Below are 16,277 nucleotides of genomic sequence, written 5' to 3' on the forward strand. Positions count from 1 at the left end.
ATTCCCTCTAGTGTATTTTTCATTTCAGTATTGTATTCTCCAACTCTGATTGATTCTTTTTTATATTTTCTACCTACTGAAGGTCTCACTAACGTCTTGCACGCTTCTTTCCAGCCCAGTGAGCATCTTTACAATCATTATTTTTGGTTCTTTTTTTCATATTATCTCCATTTCATTTAGTTCTTTTTCTGTGGTTTTGTCTTGTTCTTTCTTTTGGAGCATATTCCACTGTCTCCATTTTTCTTGACTTTCTGCATTTCCTTGTATGCATTAGCTGGAATGGTTCCTTCTCAACTTGAAGGAATGATCTTGTGTTTGTCATGACTTATGTAGACTTTGTGTGCTTGGTGACTTTTACTGGCTGGCTGGAGCTGTGGATGGCGTGGCCTGAGGGTTCTGGGGCTCTCCATGTAGTGGGAGCCCTGGCAGGACCCAGCTAACAGTGAAGTAAGGGCAGACTGGTCTCTGGTTTCTCCACACAGTGGGTCCCCCTGACTGGACAGCTGAAGCTAAAGTGGGTGCAAGCTGGGATATGCTGAGGCTCTACACATAGAAGGGACCTTAGCAAGGTAGCTAAAGTTAAGGTGGGGTGTTATCCAGGGTGTCCCAGGGCTCTGTGCACAGATGGTGCCTCGAGGGGTGACAGGGACAGAGGTGCAGTATGGGCCAAGAGGCCCTGGGGCTTCTGCCATAGCAGGCACCCTGGCAGGTCAGCTGAAGCTGAAGTGGGTGCAACACAGGGATCCCATGGCTCTCCAGGCAGTAGGCCCCTGTCAGGATAGCCAAAGCTGAAGCAGACACAGGACATGGTGTCCTGGGGTTCCGGGTGCTGAGGGCACTCTGGCAGGGCCACTGAAACTGAAATAGGTGAGAGCTGAGGTGTCCTGGGGCAGTCTGTGCTGGGACACCCTGGCAGGGTCACTGGAGCTGAGATATTGTGTAGGATGGGAGGTCCCTGGGATCTCTACACGGGGGGTGCCCTGGTGAGATAGGTAAAACTATGTGGGAGCAAGCAAGGGAGGGGGTGCTGGGGCTCTACACACAGAGAGCACCTTGGCAGGACAGATGAAGCCAGAGGGTCAGCCTGTGGTGTCCCAGGAGTCTGCGCACATAGGGTGCCTTGGAGGGGCAGCTGGGGCCTAGGTGGGCTACAGGCTGAGAGGTCTTGGGCCACTCTGCACAGAAGAGGCACAGCTGAAGCTAAAATGGGCACTGGCCGGTATGTGGTCCCTGGGATGTCCACACACAATGTGCCCTGGCAGGACAGCTCTGAAACTCTGAAGGGGTTGCAAGGTGGATTGTCCAAGGCTCTTCACACTGATGGGACAGCTGAAGCCAAATTAGGTTCAGGCTAGGGTTTCCTGGAATGTTCGGTGTATGCCTTGGCTGAATGACTGGAGCCAAGGCCGGTGTGGCAGGAGGATTCCGGGGTGCCCGGTGCAGTAAGTGCCCTGGCAGGGTGGCCGGGACCGATGCAGACATGAGCTGGGGACTCCCCGGGGGCACTTCATGCAGGGAGCACCTCTGGCAGGACAGCTGGATCTGAAGGAGACATCAGTTGGCAGGTTTCACAGTGGTCTGCACCACAGGTGCCCTGATAAGCCACCTGAAGCTGAAGTGGGTGGGCCTGGAGTCTTCCAGCATGCTTTGCGCCTGTCTCCTTGGTATAAATGCCAGAGCTGTTGTGAGCACTAACCAGGGGGGGTCCCCATGCACTGCCCTGTGGCCGCCTTGGTGGGACCAGCGGAATGGTATGTGCTGGGGGCCTGGGGGCAGGCCGGTTTGGGCATCTGGATGGAGCACTGGCCTTGCTGTCAGGGTGGAAGGGCAGCACACACTGCACCCATCAGCCCCTCCCGCCCGGAGAGTGTTCTAGCAGCAGCCCTGCCGTTTAGCAGAGTTCTAGGCCTGGCTCTTCTATGTGCTGGTTGCTCTTTTAAGCCACTGGGTTTTTTTCTGTGCCCGAGGATGGAGGAATCTGTTCCTGGTCCCTTAGTACTATCCCTTCCCACAGACCCTTAATTACTGGGTCTCCGTTTTTCTTGCTGTTCTCTTTCGTTGTTCAGTTGGCCCTCAGTTCTTCAGGAAGAGCCGCTCTATAAATAGATGTAACTTGGTGTGGTCCGTGGGGACAGTGAATTCAGGGTCTTCCTATATCACCATCCGGGGACTGGACCTCGCCTGGCTGAATTGTTTTTTATGCTGACTCTTTAAGGGTGAGGACGCCCTTTCCTCTTTCCATCTGGCTCTCCTAGCATGAAGACCCACTGATTTTTGAAGCTGCTGAAGATAATCCCCACTGGTTTTCAAAGCCAGGTGTTAGGAACTCCTCTTCCCAATGCAGGTCCCCAGGGCTGGGGGTGCCTGGTGTGGGGTCTGATCCTCTCCCTCCTCGGGGCTGGTGGTGCCCCTCCTGTTTGTGGTTAGTCCCACCAGGGGCATGGTCGCCTCCATTCGTCCTACCCTTTTATGTGGCCCTCTCCCTAGATTAACTGTGGAGGGTCTGTTCTTCCTGTCTTGTATTTCCCAAATTTGAAGATTCATGACTTTTATTAATAGTTTTGTCATTATCACTTTTAAGATTTTATTTATCTATTCAGGAGAGACAGAGAGAGAGGCAGAGGGAGAAGCAGGCTCCCCATGGGACCCCAATGCAGGACTTGATCCCAAGACCCTGGGATCCTGACCCCCTAGCCAAAGGGCAGATGCCCAACCACCGAACCACCCAGGTGCCCCAGTCATTATCACTTTTAATATGGTCTTGCTCCTATAATACACTCTTTTAGAACTTTTTTTTTTTTTTAAAGATTTTATTTATTTGAGAGAAGGAGAAGGAGAGGGAGAGGGAGAAGCAGACTCCCTGCTGAGCCGGGAGCCCAGGATCATGACCTGAGCCGGAAGGCAGAGGCTTAACTTACTGAACCATCCAGGTGCCCTTTGTTTAGAACTTCTAGGTATATACTGAATCTTCTCATCTAGTTTTTCTATCACTACTACATTCAGGGTAATTTCCTTAGTTTTTTTTTTTTTTTTAAGATTTTATTTAATTATTCATGAGAGACAGAGGCAAGAAAAAGGCAGGAGCAGGATCCCTGTGGGGAGCCTGATGCAGGACTCAATCCCAGGACCCCGGGATCATGACCTGAGCTGAAGGTAGACACTCAACCTCTGAGCGACCCAGGCGTCCCTAGTTTTATCTTTATATTCATTGTCTCTTCAATTCTATGTACTATTTAATTGCTACGTCAGTCTTTTTATACTAAATATTAAAGTATTTCTCATTTCTGGAAGTCCTCTTTTTTGTTAGCTTCTTTCTCTTAAATGTCTATCGCTTTAAACATGTTTTTGTAGTCTCTGTTTGGTAAATCTATTATCTAAAGTCCTTGGGAAGGGGAGTTAATCATGCCACTTATTGCCTTCTGACTTACTCATGGGGATGTAGTTTCTACATGTGTTGTGTAATTCTGAACTGTGAGCTCAGCATCATTGCGATTTTGTATGTGTGTATCCTGGACACCCTGAATTAAGGCACACCTATCCAGAAAAAGATACTTTTGCCAAGTGCCACCCAAATAATTCTCAAAATAACCCCCAAAATAAATTCACAGGCTTCTAAGAACATTTAGGTAGTGTAATTTTGAATCCCAAGTAAGACAGATCTGTGGTAACAAATTCCAGGAATGACTCACTCTCTGTATCAATAGCCTAAGCTAAGACAAGAACTGATTTATCCTTTATTGAGGGTGAGTGTCTAAGACTCCTGGCTATGTGTGTGGCTCTCAATCCAATGCCTTACCTTGCAGAGACCTAAGACTTTATCTACTGTGCATGTGTAATCTTTAAAATCCAGGCACCCTGGTTCCAGAGACCAGGAACTGTCCTTACTCCCAGGCAGTCACGATATCAACCACGTATCTGGTTTTTAGTTCCTGTTTTTGGCCCTTGGGGATTACTCTTAGTGTAAAATCTTTAGTATCAGCTATGCATTTCAAAGTGCTTACCAAGTTTATCCAACTTTCGTTAAGGTTTTGTAACTAAGGCTTTCACGTTAGTGGTCAGCCATAACTGCTGGAAATTTAAGTCTAGAAAGATGCTTTACCTTGTTATGTCAAAAAAAATTTTTTTACATTAAATTATCAAAACTGAACATCATATTCCAGCTGTGACCAGTCTGATGATCCATTCAAAACAATACTTCATCATCTGGACACTACATATCCACCAGATGTTCTTTCTCAAATTATATCACACTGTCATGGGTACCATTTTATAAATAATGAAGCTGAAGCATGTCAGCTTAAGGTCATAGGAGCAGGACTAGAGCTTGGATCTTTTAAGTGTCAGCTTTGGGATACTTCCATAACATGTAAGGTCAGAGGCAGGGAAAATGAAGGTTTAATCAAAGATACCCAATAACTGCTGTATAAGAGATATCTTATTACCCCATTTTTATAGATGGGGGAATTAAAGCTCAGAGAGGTTAATTTACTTAAGGTCATTGTGTAGTATTAGAGCTGAATTCTCAGTCAGAATGGACTATAAAAATTCATCTTCTTCCTTCTATACCAGGGGTCAGCAAACTTACTCTGTAAAAGGCCAGACAGTAAATATTTTAGGCTTTGTGGGCCATGTGGTCTCTTTTGCAACTATCCAGCCTTTACTGTTGTAGTGTGAAAGCAGCCACTGAGAAATGTAAAATGAATGAGCATCGCTGGGTATCCCATAAAACTATTTACTGAAATTTGGGTTTCATATAATTTTCACGTCACAAAATAATTTTTTTCAACTATACAAAATATGAAATGCATTCTTAACTCACAGGCCACACAAAAGCAGGCTGTGGGCTGCATTTGGCCCATGGGCAACTGGTTTGTTGACCCCTGATCTAAACCATACTGCCTTCTGAGAAGTGAGGTTCTCCAGTGTCTGCTTCAAACATTCCTTTACCAGGTTAGGAAAGACATGGGAAAAAGAGAATGGAATAGGTTCTTCTCTGGATGCTACGTGACTGAGGGGGTTGTTCCTGCCCAGGCTCCTCAAATTATAGCCCAAGCTCCTCAAATTAGTAGCAGTGTGGAGTTGTTTAAATGTCTTACCCCAACGTTAAAAGTCTTTTTTTCATGTCTCTCCTTAGCCCATCTTCCAAATTAAACCGTAAGCTCATTTAGGAAAGAGGACTATCTTACCATTTCCTTTAATGTTTAATAGTCTATGCACAGTAGGTGCTCACTATTCAGTGATAAATATTTGATGCTGCCCAATACTATCCTATCTCATTCACACTGTTTAATCAGTGGGCCCAATATATAAGTAGTTCAACAAATGAAAAATAGTAATAGCAGTTAGGCCATATGCAGGATTTAACAATATTATAATTTTTCTGTAGTTACTATGAAACCACAAAAGGACACTTAGTGTAAGGGACTACTATGGAAAATATTTCTTGGCCCTACCTTTTTTAGTTCCAGTAGCTATTTGCCTGTGAATACTAAGTCTGATATTCCTTCTTCTCCTAGAACCATTTTGGTGATCTGGATGGTGGCCACTACACTGCTTTCTGCAAGAACTCAGTGACCCAAGCCTGGTATAGCTTTGATGACACACGAGTCAGTGAGATTCCAGATACTTCAGTTCAAACTGCTACAGCCTATCTCCTGTTCTACAGCTGCCAGCCCTTTTCTATACCTATAAAAAAATGCAAGAGCTAGGAAAATGGTGTTTCCTGAAAACTGCAAAAAAGCAAAGTTTTGCTTTGTCATTAAACTCTTGCAACTTACTTGCATCACTGACATTTTTAAGTCTTTCCGGTATATTATTCACCCTTTTACATGATAAGTCTCTACCAAAGAAGATAGGTCCGGGCCTACTGAAAAAGGCAGCATGTAAATGATGAAATGCTAATTGATGGGGGCCTTCAAAGCACTGCATATTATGGGTTAATTTCAGGGTTCAAAATTCAATGTTTATTAAGATGAATTTATCACAGAACCTCTCAATTATATATTTGCAAGAAATTATTTCCCAAAGATACTTCATGGAGCTAAACCAAAGTAAGTTTTCTTCAAGTAGCTCTGTGACCTTAAGAATATGATTTGAAAATATTCAGTTAATCAAACAATTTAGCCAAGAACTCTAATAAGTCATTTAGACCAACTGCAGAACATGAAAAATTGCCAACCTCACAATTCAAATTCATCCTTTCATCCTCTCCCTGACAGTCCATTAATGGTGATTATCTTTCAGGAGCACCTTTTACAATCTTATTTTTATATGGAGAGTTTTTATTCACTTCATCTATAGCAACTGAGTCCGTGAGGTAAATAATAAATTCTAAGCTCCTCTCTGTCTCTTAATATATCATTTTGTAAAGATATGGTTCTTAATGCAGTTCACTTTGCAGTCATGCTTGACTCCTATGCCTTTCTATTCTAATCCGGACTCCCAACTCTGAGAATCCTAAGTGCTATATGCAGTTCTAGATCAAGTTGAAGGAAGAGTAAAATCTGGTCCTAACAGAACAGGGTAAATGAACTAAATTTTAAGTCAATGTAGTAGGATAAAGTGTGTGTGTATATAAAATAGTTTGATAATATAAAATTAAAGACAGTACACTTAAAGGATTTTAAATTATTTTTCTCATTAAGATTTTAATGTAGGTGTAAATGAAAATTCATTTTAAAAAATTAAAGAAAGTTTCCATTTATTTTTTTAGAATAAAGATTTAGTGCACAAATACAGCCCAAAGCCAACAAAAAAATAGCTTTGCCCTGTCATTTCCCTAAGAAAGCACTGCAGTTACTCAGAATAGGCCAAAAGAAAAACAAACAATCCTCTGAGTTCTAGGCTTCACAAAAGGACCACATATTATACTATGTACATTGATTTGATGTGCAAGTGTGCAATAAATATATACACATACATTCCTATCTGCTTTACATCATTCTAGAGTATTCATAGATCAAGCTGGGATTTAGAAATGTGAAAAGGCCATAACAGTGAAAAGGAAAAAAAGGATATAATGGTTTTTAGACCAGTAGAATAATAATGCTTAGCTAGTTAATTACTTTAACTTTGGAGCAAACTATAAAGGTTTTGAAATAAATGGTACCTGTAAGGAGTGCTTACTGCAATAGTTGTTAAATATTATTAGTCAGTTTTTTGATAATAGCACTGACCTAAAATATATGGTGATAATAACATAGCTCCCACTGTCCTAGAATTCCTCTAAAGGGCCAGCTATAGCTATCCAGTATCTTTATAAGTATGTCGAGTTGTTTCGCTCAGCGTCTTAAAAGATAAGTAGCTTATAACCTACTTCTCCTTATGTGGCTACATCAGCTGCTCGTGGTCCCAGTGAAGTATAAAAGAGGATATAAGCTGCCGAAGACTTCACAGAAGAAACAGAGATATCAGAAACTTCATGATCATCAAATTTAAACCACCGCTGTCTTGCCGCATTTTTACAATAGGCAGTGTAGTGGCCTCCATCCAGCCCACCGTAGTGATTCTGTGCCAAACGAGATGGACAATCAGTTCATATTGAAATTACTGACATATTTTAAATAATTCAAAGCTTTCTGTTATTTTCCTATGAAGGAACCACTTGCAACTCTTTCTTTTTCTTTCTAAACAAAATATGAAAATATTTAGTTCACAAGATACTTACTGAAACAGAAAACAAATTATATTTCTTCAAATTGTTCTTTGGGCCAATAACATACTGTGACAAGTCTAGATTTTCTAATGGGAAGTCCACAGAAGTCTGTAATTTCTGTTTCCACCTGCCATCATAGGAAAAACTGCGGAGCAAAACGTGACATTAATTATACCGACAGACCAAAAATATCAGAATGACTCTAGTTCATTCCTCGATAGTCTAAACTTTTAGCCAGGACCATAAACTCCATTTCAAATACTCAGAATTTCAGTAGTGAAAGGACCTATAAAGACATCTGGCTTCATTTCCTCTTTACAAACAAGAAAACAGAGGCACACAGATATGAAATGACTTGCCCTAAGTCAAACAGCTAAGGGGGTAGAGACGAGTCTTACCGTGGTCCCCAGACCCCTAGGCCAGCCAGAACTGTGAGAGGAGTTTTCTACAAAGGCAAAAACCTACAAAGACCCATGTTTATAATGTTAGTCACCACACATGTCCAGAGGACAGACTACTGCTGGGGAAGCTGGAGCTGGAAACTGCAAGCACACAGACTACACAGGTATCTCCTCCTTTTCAAAAGTTGACATTATGCTGCTTTGTTTTAATAGAAGACTTACGTTAGTCCTTGTTTTTGCTAACCAAAAGAAATCCAAGAGGATTTCTGCTTTTAACAAAAAAAGTGAACAGTGAAAATAGCATTTGGCAGTATTTGTTCTGCAGTAAGCTGGTAGAGGCAGCAGGCACCTTGCCGAGCAGCAAGAGTGGCACCACCAAGTCTTTCCCGGAATACTCAGCATCAAGCTGTCGGCATCTGTGTTTTACCTTGACTTATTTTGTGCATCTCTTTGCAAGATGTGTCCTAAGGCATCAGAAAGGCCCAAGAGAAGGTTATTTTGGGGGTTTGGGAATGCTCAAGATTTTCCATATAAATTAATGGTAACTGCTTCTTTGCTTTTCACCGTTTTGCTTTATGAAAGATTTCACAGGAATACTCTCAGGTAGCAGGGTGAACTATAATGGCATTCCATGATCCTGACATATTCTCCTTTAAACATCAAAATACTAGTATGTTGGTGAAATATTATTTCAGAATTTTCAAAAACTGAATTCTGAACCATTTATATTTTCAGATATTCTGCAAAGAGTAAGCAGCATTAAAAATTTTAACTGAACAAATGTGTAATCATTTATAGAATGTTTATACCTCCACAATCCTCAAGAAGAGAAAAACTGATTCACAGGCTGTTGTTGAAAAATTTACATGAGGAATTTGAACACATCGATGTTGAAAATATAACTGCCAAAGAATCTCCAGTAATACATAATGAAGCAAATAATTAAAATAGAAGTGCTTTCTTGAAACTAAAATTACAGCTCAATAAAAAGATCAAACAATGACCCATAGTTATCCCTCCATGGATAGATTATATACAAAGACCAAAAAAAAAAAAAAAAAAATCAAAACACTTAGGACATGTTTTATAACTCTCTATTAGAGGACCAGATCTTTTTCACAGGCTGGAGAAATCTGGACAAAAATGTCTGCACCCAACAATGGCATCCTTAACATCTTTAAGACTACACTTAAATCCTGTATTTCAGGGACGCCTAGGGCACCCCTGAGAAGGAGTCAAGGCACAGCTGGGCAAGTGCCTGACTCTTCGTTTTAGCTCAGGTCGTGATCTCAGGGTCATGAGGTCGAGCCCCATGTTGGGCTCCATGCTCAGTGTGGAGTCTAAGACTCTGTCTCAAACTTCTCAGACTTCTCTGTACATGAGCATTCACTCTTTAAATAAATCTTTAAAAAATTCTTTATTTCACTTTCAGCCTAGGACTAAATCCTTTTTTAGTTTACTGTTTGATAAATTTTATTGGCCAATCATTTTATTATACTGTATAAATACATTTTCATTTGATGTTTTATAATATAAAATTATATATATAATTATTATAAATAATAAATATATATTAAATATATTTTAAAGATTTTATTTATTTATTCATGAGAGACACAGAGAGAGAGGCACAGACACAGGCAGAGGGAGAAGCAGGCTCCATGCAGGGAGCCTGAAGTGGGACTCGATCCCAGGTCTCCAGGATCACACCCTGGGCTGAAGGTGGTGCTAAACCACTGAGCCACCCGGGCTACCCCAAATTTTGTATTTGAAATGTAATAATTAAATTTCCTTTAAAAAAAAAAAAAGATGACATTACATGAAAGAGTCATGTAGTCATTTTTGCTGTTACTGCAAACACTAAGGTAAGGAACTAGAGTCTCCTCATTTCTGCCTTATTTCCCTAATCAGATATTTTCCTTTGCAATGCATCCTTAGCAGGCAGTACAACAAAATGACTTAGAATGAAGGACTTAGAATTCCTTCATCTAAATGGTAGAAAAAATTGTTTACCGTTTCAGATGCACTAAAAGCACAGGTGGCAACTTCCAGATTTCTATCTTTTTTAAAGAATCCCGTCGAGTTCTGCAATGACTGCAGTAAAACCTGTTGTTATCTGTGAGCTTCTCTTCTTTGGAAAATAATCTAAGGCAATCCTGGAGGCAGAAACAAGTAGCAGTTACTTATTAATTCCTGTCTTCACAGTATCACTGAACGTCTACTCAATAAGTTACTCTGCCAGGCATGAGGGATATAACAGTGAACTAGAAGAAAACAATCCCCTCACAGACTTTATGACCTAGTGGGGAACGCAGATGAGAGAGCCGACCATAACAAGAGTGCAGAGCGTGGTGAGTGCTGCCTATGGTGGAGGGAAGCAGTCCTGCGTGTCTGCACTCTACCTGGTGTCTCAGGAAGTCTTGCTGGAAGAAATGACATTCTCGAGGAAGCAAACACAAAAATATCAACAAGCTAGCTAAATCACTCTCTTGTTGTGATGAAAACAGGCTACTTATTTGATCCCCCTGTGAAGCAAATTCTTATAACTTTTAAAACTTCTTCAAAATGCAAACTTTAAAAAACACCAATTCTTAAAGTATTTTATAGGAAAATATCTTTTAAAAACTTTTTAAAAAATCTTTTTCTAATATACATAGACATAATTAAAACAAAATGTATGTGTAAGTTTCATCTAAAAAAGTACATTTGTATGCATATAAACAGCATTTATTCTACAAATCATTTATTCTTGAACTTACCTGTAATGTACATTTACTTGTAGAAGCTAAGGGTAGAGACAAATACATGAAGGCCTCAAATGTCCTAGACTTTTTGTGACAGGTGAGGCACTGTACTGTGGATTTGAACTGACCCTGAAAAAGTACGACAATAATAGATTCATTGAGCTGCTTGTGTTTCTGCCAGGCATGTTCTGCAGCTTTAAAGTCATCAAGGTGATCATTGTTTTCTTCTTTATGTCTCTTCCGATTATCAGCCTGGAAATAAGATTAATATTAAAATTTATATTAATATCTCAAAGTTGACATTTATTTATTTTTTTTAAAGTTGACATTTAAATATAAAATTGAAAGAATATATGGAATACACTTTGCAGATTTAGAAACATTTCTGTTCCTTTCATGAAAGAGTTCTAATCTCATTAAGTGCCATAAAAAAGTTGTAGCCAAAAATCTTCCTCTAAATCCTACTTTATCAGGAAAGTATGACTTATTTTTTATTTATTAAAGATCTTACTTGTTTGAGAGAGAAAGTGTGTGAGGGAGAGGGAGAGAGAATCTGTAGCAGGCTCTGCACAGAGCCCAACTTGGGGCTCAATCTCACAACCATGAGATCATGACCTGAGTTGAAACTAAGAGTTGGACACTTAAATGACTGAGCCACCCAGGCACCCTATATGACTTATTTCATTAAATAGAAATTAATAAAATACATTTTCTTAAGGGATTGGGATTAAGGAGTACACTTGTGATGAGCAATGGCTATTGTATGGAAGTACTGAATCACTATATTGTACACCTGAAACTAATATTACATTGTATGTTAACTAACTAGAATTCATAAAATACATTTTTAAAATTTTTGTTTTAACTTTTTTTATGTTGAAAATTTTGATTTTGAAAAGAAAAGACATCTCACACATAGCTGGGAGTTAGGGCTACAACTAGACAGGATTTATTTGTTCTCCTAGGCTCATGGATAGATACGTGTATTTATATTCACCTATATATACACACCTATATATACACACACATACATGTGTGTAAAATATGATGTATTTTTTTTGTGTGTGTGTATATATATGTTCAGTGGTAACAGTGATACCAAAGGTATCTGAGAGATATGTGCCTGAGTAACTTTTCAACTTAGTCCTTTGGTTATATAAGGTAATTCTTATTTTATAAACAAGGACGAAAATGATATATATAAATATATAATAATAAAGATGTTCAGGTAGTCTATAGCTAATCTTTTATAAAATTTGTGTTTATGATTTACTTTCACATACATGTGGTCACATAGTACCTCTAAGAACTATTTCAAAATTTACAATTTCTCACAATATGACCTATCATTTTAGTAAACAAATATAAATTATATATTTCTTTTAAAATATTAGATCTATCAGATGTTTTATAGTTCCCTACCTTAGTACAAAGTCACTAGATTTGAATAAACTAGCACTGAACAATCACCTATAATTTTAAATTGCTATAAAAATTAGTGTTGAGCAACCCTAAAGAGCCTTTGCAACTTAGAAAAATCAAATTTCTTACTTTATTTAGATCTTCATGGAGACCATCCATTAGGAACAGAAGCAGTTCTTGTGAATCTTGCTGGCTATATCCTGCAAACTGGTCATTGATCTTCCCAATGGTGATTTTAAAGTCTTTTGGACTGATGTACCTGTATTGTCCTGTCCACAGGGCTTTCATAATTATGCCAAATTCTTCAGCCACTTCACCTTTATGCCCCAAGAGATTTGACCTTTGCAAATATAATTACAAATAAATAAATAAATAAAGAAAGAAAGAAAGAAAGAAAGAAAGAGAAAGAAAGAAAGGAAGGAATTTTTAAATAGTCAAGGTACAGTGGGTTGACAAGGTCAACATTAAACTCTTTACATACTGTAACCCAACACTAAAGTATTCACAGGTTTATTCCCAAACACTCATCTGAATCTTACTTTGCTTATACCCCACCAGCATGCTGCTTTTGGGCTGCGAACCTCCAGTTTCTTAACTGATGTCCCTACCTTTTTGCACTGCTCCTCTTCTGTCAGTGAGAGGAGAAGAGGCTTTACTCATATTTTCCTTAAGAATAAAGATATTTTTCCCCTTTCCTAATTTGTCTTCTCTGGAGCTGAGTGATAAGGAAGTATGGTTAGATCACCCTTTTAATACTATATTGCAGTAAGTATGAAATTTCTTTACCTATTAATATCATCCTGGTAACAGTTTCGGTTGAAATAATCAGCCAAATGTGGAGCATTACATAGGCACTGCAGTATGGAGTTCATATAACAAGTATTTCCCAAATTACGAAGTCCAGTGAGAGCTGGTCCAGATCCTCCAAAGACAGGATTGAGGTTCCGAATCTGAGAAGCAGAAAGCCTTGTGATCTCAGCTTTAGGGTAGCATGTTGGCCTGAGGAAGAAAAAACGTACACAATGTCTTAAAATGCACAGTATCTAAAATTAAGGTTCAGACTACAAATAGCAAACTCCCGCACTGGTATCACAGTACACAGTAATCTTGTAAACAGTTAATAAGTCATAAGGTACTGGGTCTTACAAGACATTTATTATCTAGGTAACACTGGTTATTTTGTGACCCGCCCAAGAAACAAGTATCCTTAACCTCTTATGTGGGTCTATGGTTCTTATACCCTGAGATAGATTCCCTGCTTCTCATGAACACGTACCGTCTTTTGGAAGAGAAGACTCTTTCAAATTCTTTTAAATAAAGTTTAGCATTACTAAATGTTGAACTCAACCAGAATGCCAAACAAAGAATAAAAAATTTATTACTGTGGATAGGTATCAAAAGAGGCAGAGATTATTTGGGTACTATTACCCAAAATGCAGAGGTGTGCTGACACATACAGTAGCCACTGGCCACAGGTAGCTATTTAAATTTAAAAGGGGGCACCTGAATGGCTTAGTCCTTAAGTGCTGGGCCCCCTGTTCAGTGGGGAGCCTGCTTTTCTTCCTCTGCCCTCCTGCTCCTGCAGCTTTTCTCTCTCAAATAAAATCTTTAAAAATTCAGCTCCACTTGACACTTGACGGGATGAGCCCTGGGTGTTATTCTGTATGTTGGCAAATTGAACACCAATAAAAATTTATTTAAAAAAATAAAAATAAATAAAAATAAAAATTCATCTCCTCAGTTCCACGTCCTACAATTCTAAGTAGCTACTACCATACTGAATAGCACAGATACAGAATGTTTCTATCAACATGTCTACTAAACAGCTTTTGGACTAAAGAAGGCTTTTGTTATTGTATTTGATTTACATGCAGAACTTCTAGAATGGCTATAGCATTAAGAAAAATCTTAATTGATCTTTCTTTTATTATTGATCCTAAACATGCTTCCACCCTGAAAAGAATTTAAGAACAGATTAAACTGATTAAACTATGTTTCAATCAGCATTTCTTTATATGTGCTCAGGTGTATACGTTCATGTACTCCTCTGTTAAATGCATATAAAAATACATAACTGCATGTGTGATTGTCTTAAAAAAACCCTTGTCTTCAAATTAATAAACTTTAATAAGAATGATGATTCAAGAAAGAAATCTTAACCAGTTTTAATAGTGAGCCCTAATATAAACCCATTTATGTATACTTCCATCTATACCCCTCCCTCAAAAAGTAAAGATTAGAAGTGATAAGTAGATCTGACAATTACCTCCTCACAATCCTATCAATCATAAACTAGGAGCATTAGAGAGACCACGCCAGGAATACATCTAAATGAAATCTGGTTTGGGAAAGTTAACTGAACCTACTGATCATTCACTACTTGTGAAGAAAACAGCAGAAATGCAATGAAGAAAAAGGGAACAGAATAAGATTAGGAGCTGATACACACAATACTTGTCATTTTAATACTATTTAAGTTTGCTTCTATAGTAGAGGTGGAGTTAAAAAAAAAAAAAGTTTGGAATTTGAGAGCTGCAACAAGATAAACTCAACAATCCTAGAGATTATGGTCCCTGAAGAGAAATTTAGGGACCATGGAGGTTTATGGAAAACTTCTAGGTAGTTCTATACTATGCTGCCCTAAAATATAATAATGTACATTCTGTATTAATATATATCTACACTAATACTTATTATGATCATTTTCCCTGATATATTTAAGTTAGCACTTGGGATAAAAACCAAGGAATTTAATCCATCCATATTTTCCTCTGTGCTAAATAACAATGGCTGGTATAACCATCCTCAGAAATTTCTGACTCCCTGGTATTAATAAACTAGTAGGTTTAGAGTCGAAGTTTTCAAATATAGCAGATTATTCTAGTTCTAAGAATTAGGATAAACTCACTTGTTTTCCCGATTAACTGTTGGAGTTACTGTTGGCTTCCTCTTCTCTTCCTCTTGAATAGCCTGGGTTATATCTGGGGAGGAGTAGGAGCGCTTCAGTTTGGACGGTTCCCTATCCCGCTCAGCAGGAATCTGTGGCTTGGCTTTATGAGTTGGAGGGGTGGAAGGAGGTGCAGATGAAGGAGCCATTTCCGGTGGATACATATGAACAGTGTTGGTAGGTGAATGATAATAACGAAAAGTTCCAGTGATTGGGTCAAGAAACTTAGATGGAAAAGAAACAAAAAAACAGGTCAAAAAAAAAAAAATCACTCAAAAGTATTCCACTGCTAAATTTACTTTTGGATTAAAATAATTTGAATAAAATGGTAATAATCACTTCCATAATTCAACTTCCAAAGAACTCTGGGTATTGGAAAAATTAACTGTTTCTAAGTAACAAATGCCAAAAATGCTCATCTATTGTAGCCATCATCTCAGATTGGATAAACTGAGAAATCTAACCCTGCTGTAATTAGGGAAATACTCTATGTCCTCCAAAATGAAGAAACAGAATGGACTCTGCATTAGAGAAGATGTAGAATAAACAACAAAAAAAGCTTTTTAGAAAAGAACACATGTTATTTATTTATGTGCTTATTTTGAGTTTTACCTTGGCCCACCCTGAAGGCAGTCCTGGTACGATTCTCCCCATTTCTTCACTTCGTGCTCTTGTTAAAGGTTCTCTAGCCTAGATTAAAAACAAAACAAAACAAAAAAGGTTAAATTTTGCCATATACAAACTTAAGCTACTTGTCCAAAAAACCAAAAAGCCTTGTATTGGCTGCCCTTTAATATTTTTAAAATCAAGTTTAAAAATTAAGAACTGTATGTGGTCTCAAAGTCCAAATACTGCAGCAAAGAGAAAAGGAATGTGTGTACATACAAGCCCACAATGATGGCAGTTTTTAAAGTTTATTTTAAAAAAACAAAAAAAAAAGACAATTTCACCCAAAAGAAATGAAAACATATTTCCACACAAGGACTTGTTTGCAAATGTTCACAGCAACATTATTGATAATAGCCCAAAAGAAGCAGAAGCAATCCAAATATTCATTAGCTGGTGAATGAATAAAATGTATGTGGTATATTCACACAAGGGAATACTAT

At 38.6% G+C, this 16,277-nt stretch overlaps 2 protein-coding genes across 3 annotated transcripts in view; one reads left to right on the top strand and one right to left on the bottom strand.

The window, feature by feature from the left end:
• The window catches only part of USP50 (ubiquitin specific peptidase 50), a 45,568-nt gene extending 39,650 nt beyond the window's left edge, over positions 1 to 5,918 (top strand). The window contains exon 7 of the mRNA XM_055319816.1: positions 5,517 to 5,918. Coding sequence (XP_055175791.1) covers positions 5,517 to 5,708 — 192 coding nt within the window. The 3' untranslated portion in view covers positions 5,709 to 5,918. The remainder of the gene's footprint in view (positions 1 to 5,516) is intronic.
• A 709-nt stretch (positions 5,919 to 6,627) lies between these two features.
• USP8 (ubiquitin specific peptidase 8) overlaps positions 6,628 to 16,277 on the bottom strand; it is a 67,358-nt gene continuing 57,708 nt past the window's right edge. For both annotated transcript variants that reach the window (XM_055319992.1, XM_055319994.1), the window contains 8 exons: positions 15,781 to 15,858; positions 15,130 to 15,392; positions 13,008 to 13,220; positions 12,351 to 12,561; positions 10,815 to 11,051; positions 10,069 to 10,211; positions 7,667 to 7,799; positions 6,628 to 7,507 (listed from right to left, as the gene is read on the bottom strand). In XM_055319992.1, the coding sequence (XP_055175967.1) occupies positions 7,322 to 7,507; positions 7,667 to 7,799; positions 10,069 to 10,211; positions 10,815 to 11,051; positions 12,351 to 12,561; positions 13,008 to 13,220; positions 15,130 to 15,392; positions 15,781 to 15,858 (1,464 nt within the window). In that variant the 3' untranslated portion in view covers positions 6,628 to 7,321. The remainder of the gene's footprint in view (positions 7,508 to 7,666; positions 7,800 to 10,068; positions 10,212 to 10,814; positions 11,052 to 12,350; positions 12,562 to 13,007; positions 13,221 to 15,129; positions 15,393 to 15,780; positions 15,859 to 16,277) is intronic.

This window comes from Nyctereutes procyonoides, unplaced genomic scaffold (genome assembly GCF_905146905.1).
Source record: "Nyctereutes procyonoides isolate TBG_1078 unplaced genomic scaffold, NYPRO_anot_genome, whole genome shotgun sequence".
Lineage (NCBI taxonomy): Eukaryota > Metazoa > Chordata > Mammalia > Carnivora > Canidae > Nyctereutes > Nyctereutes procyonoides.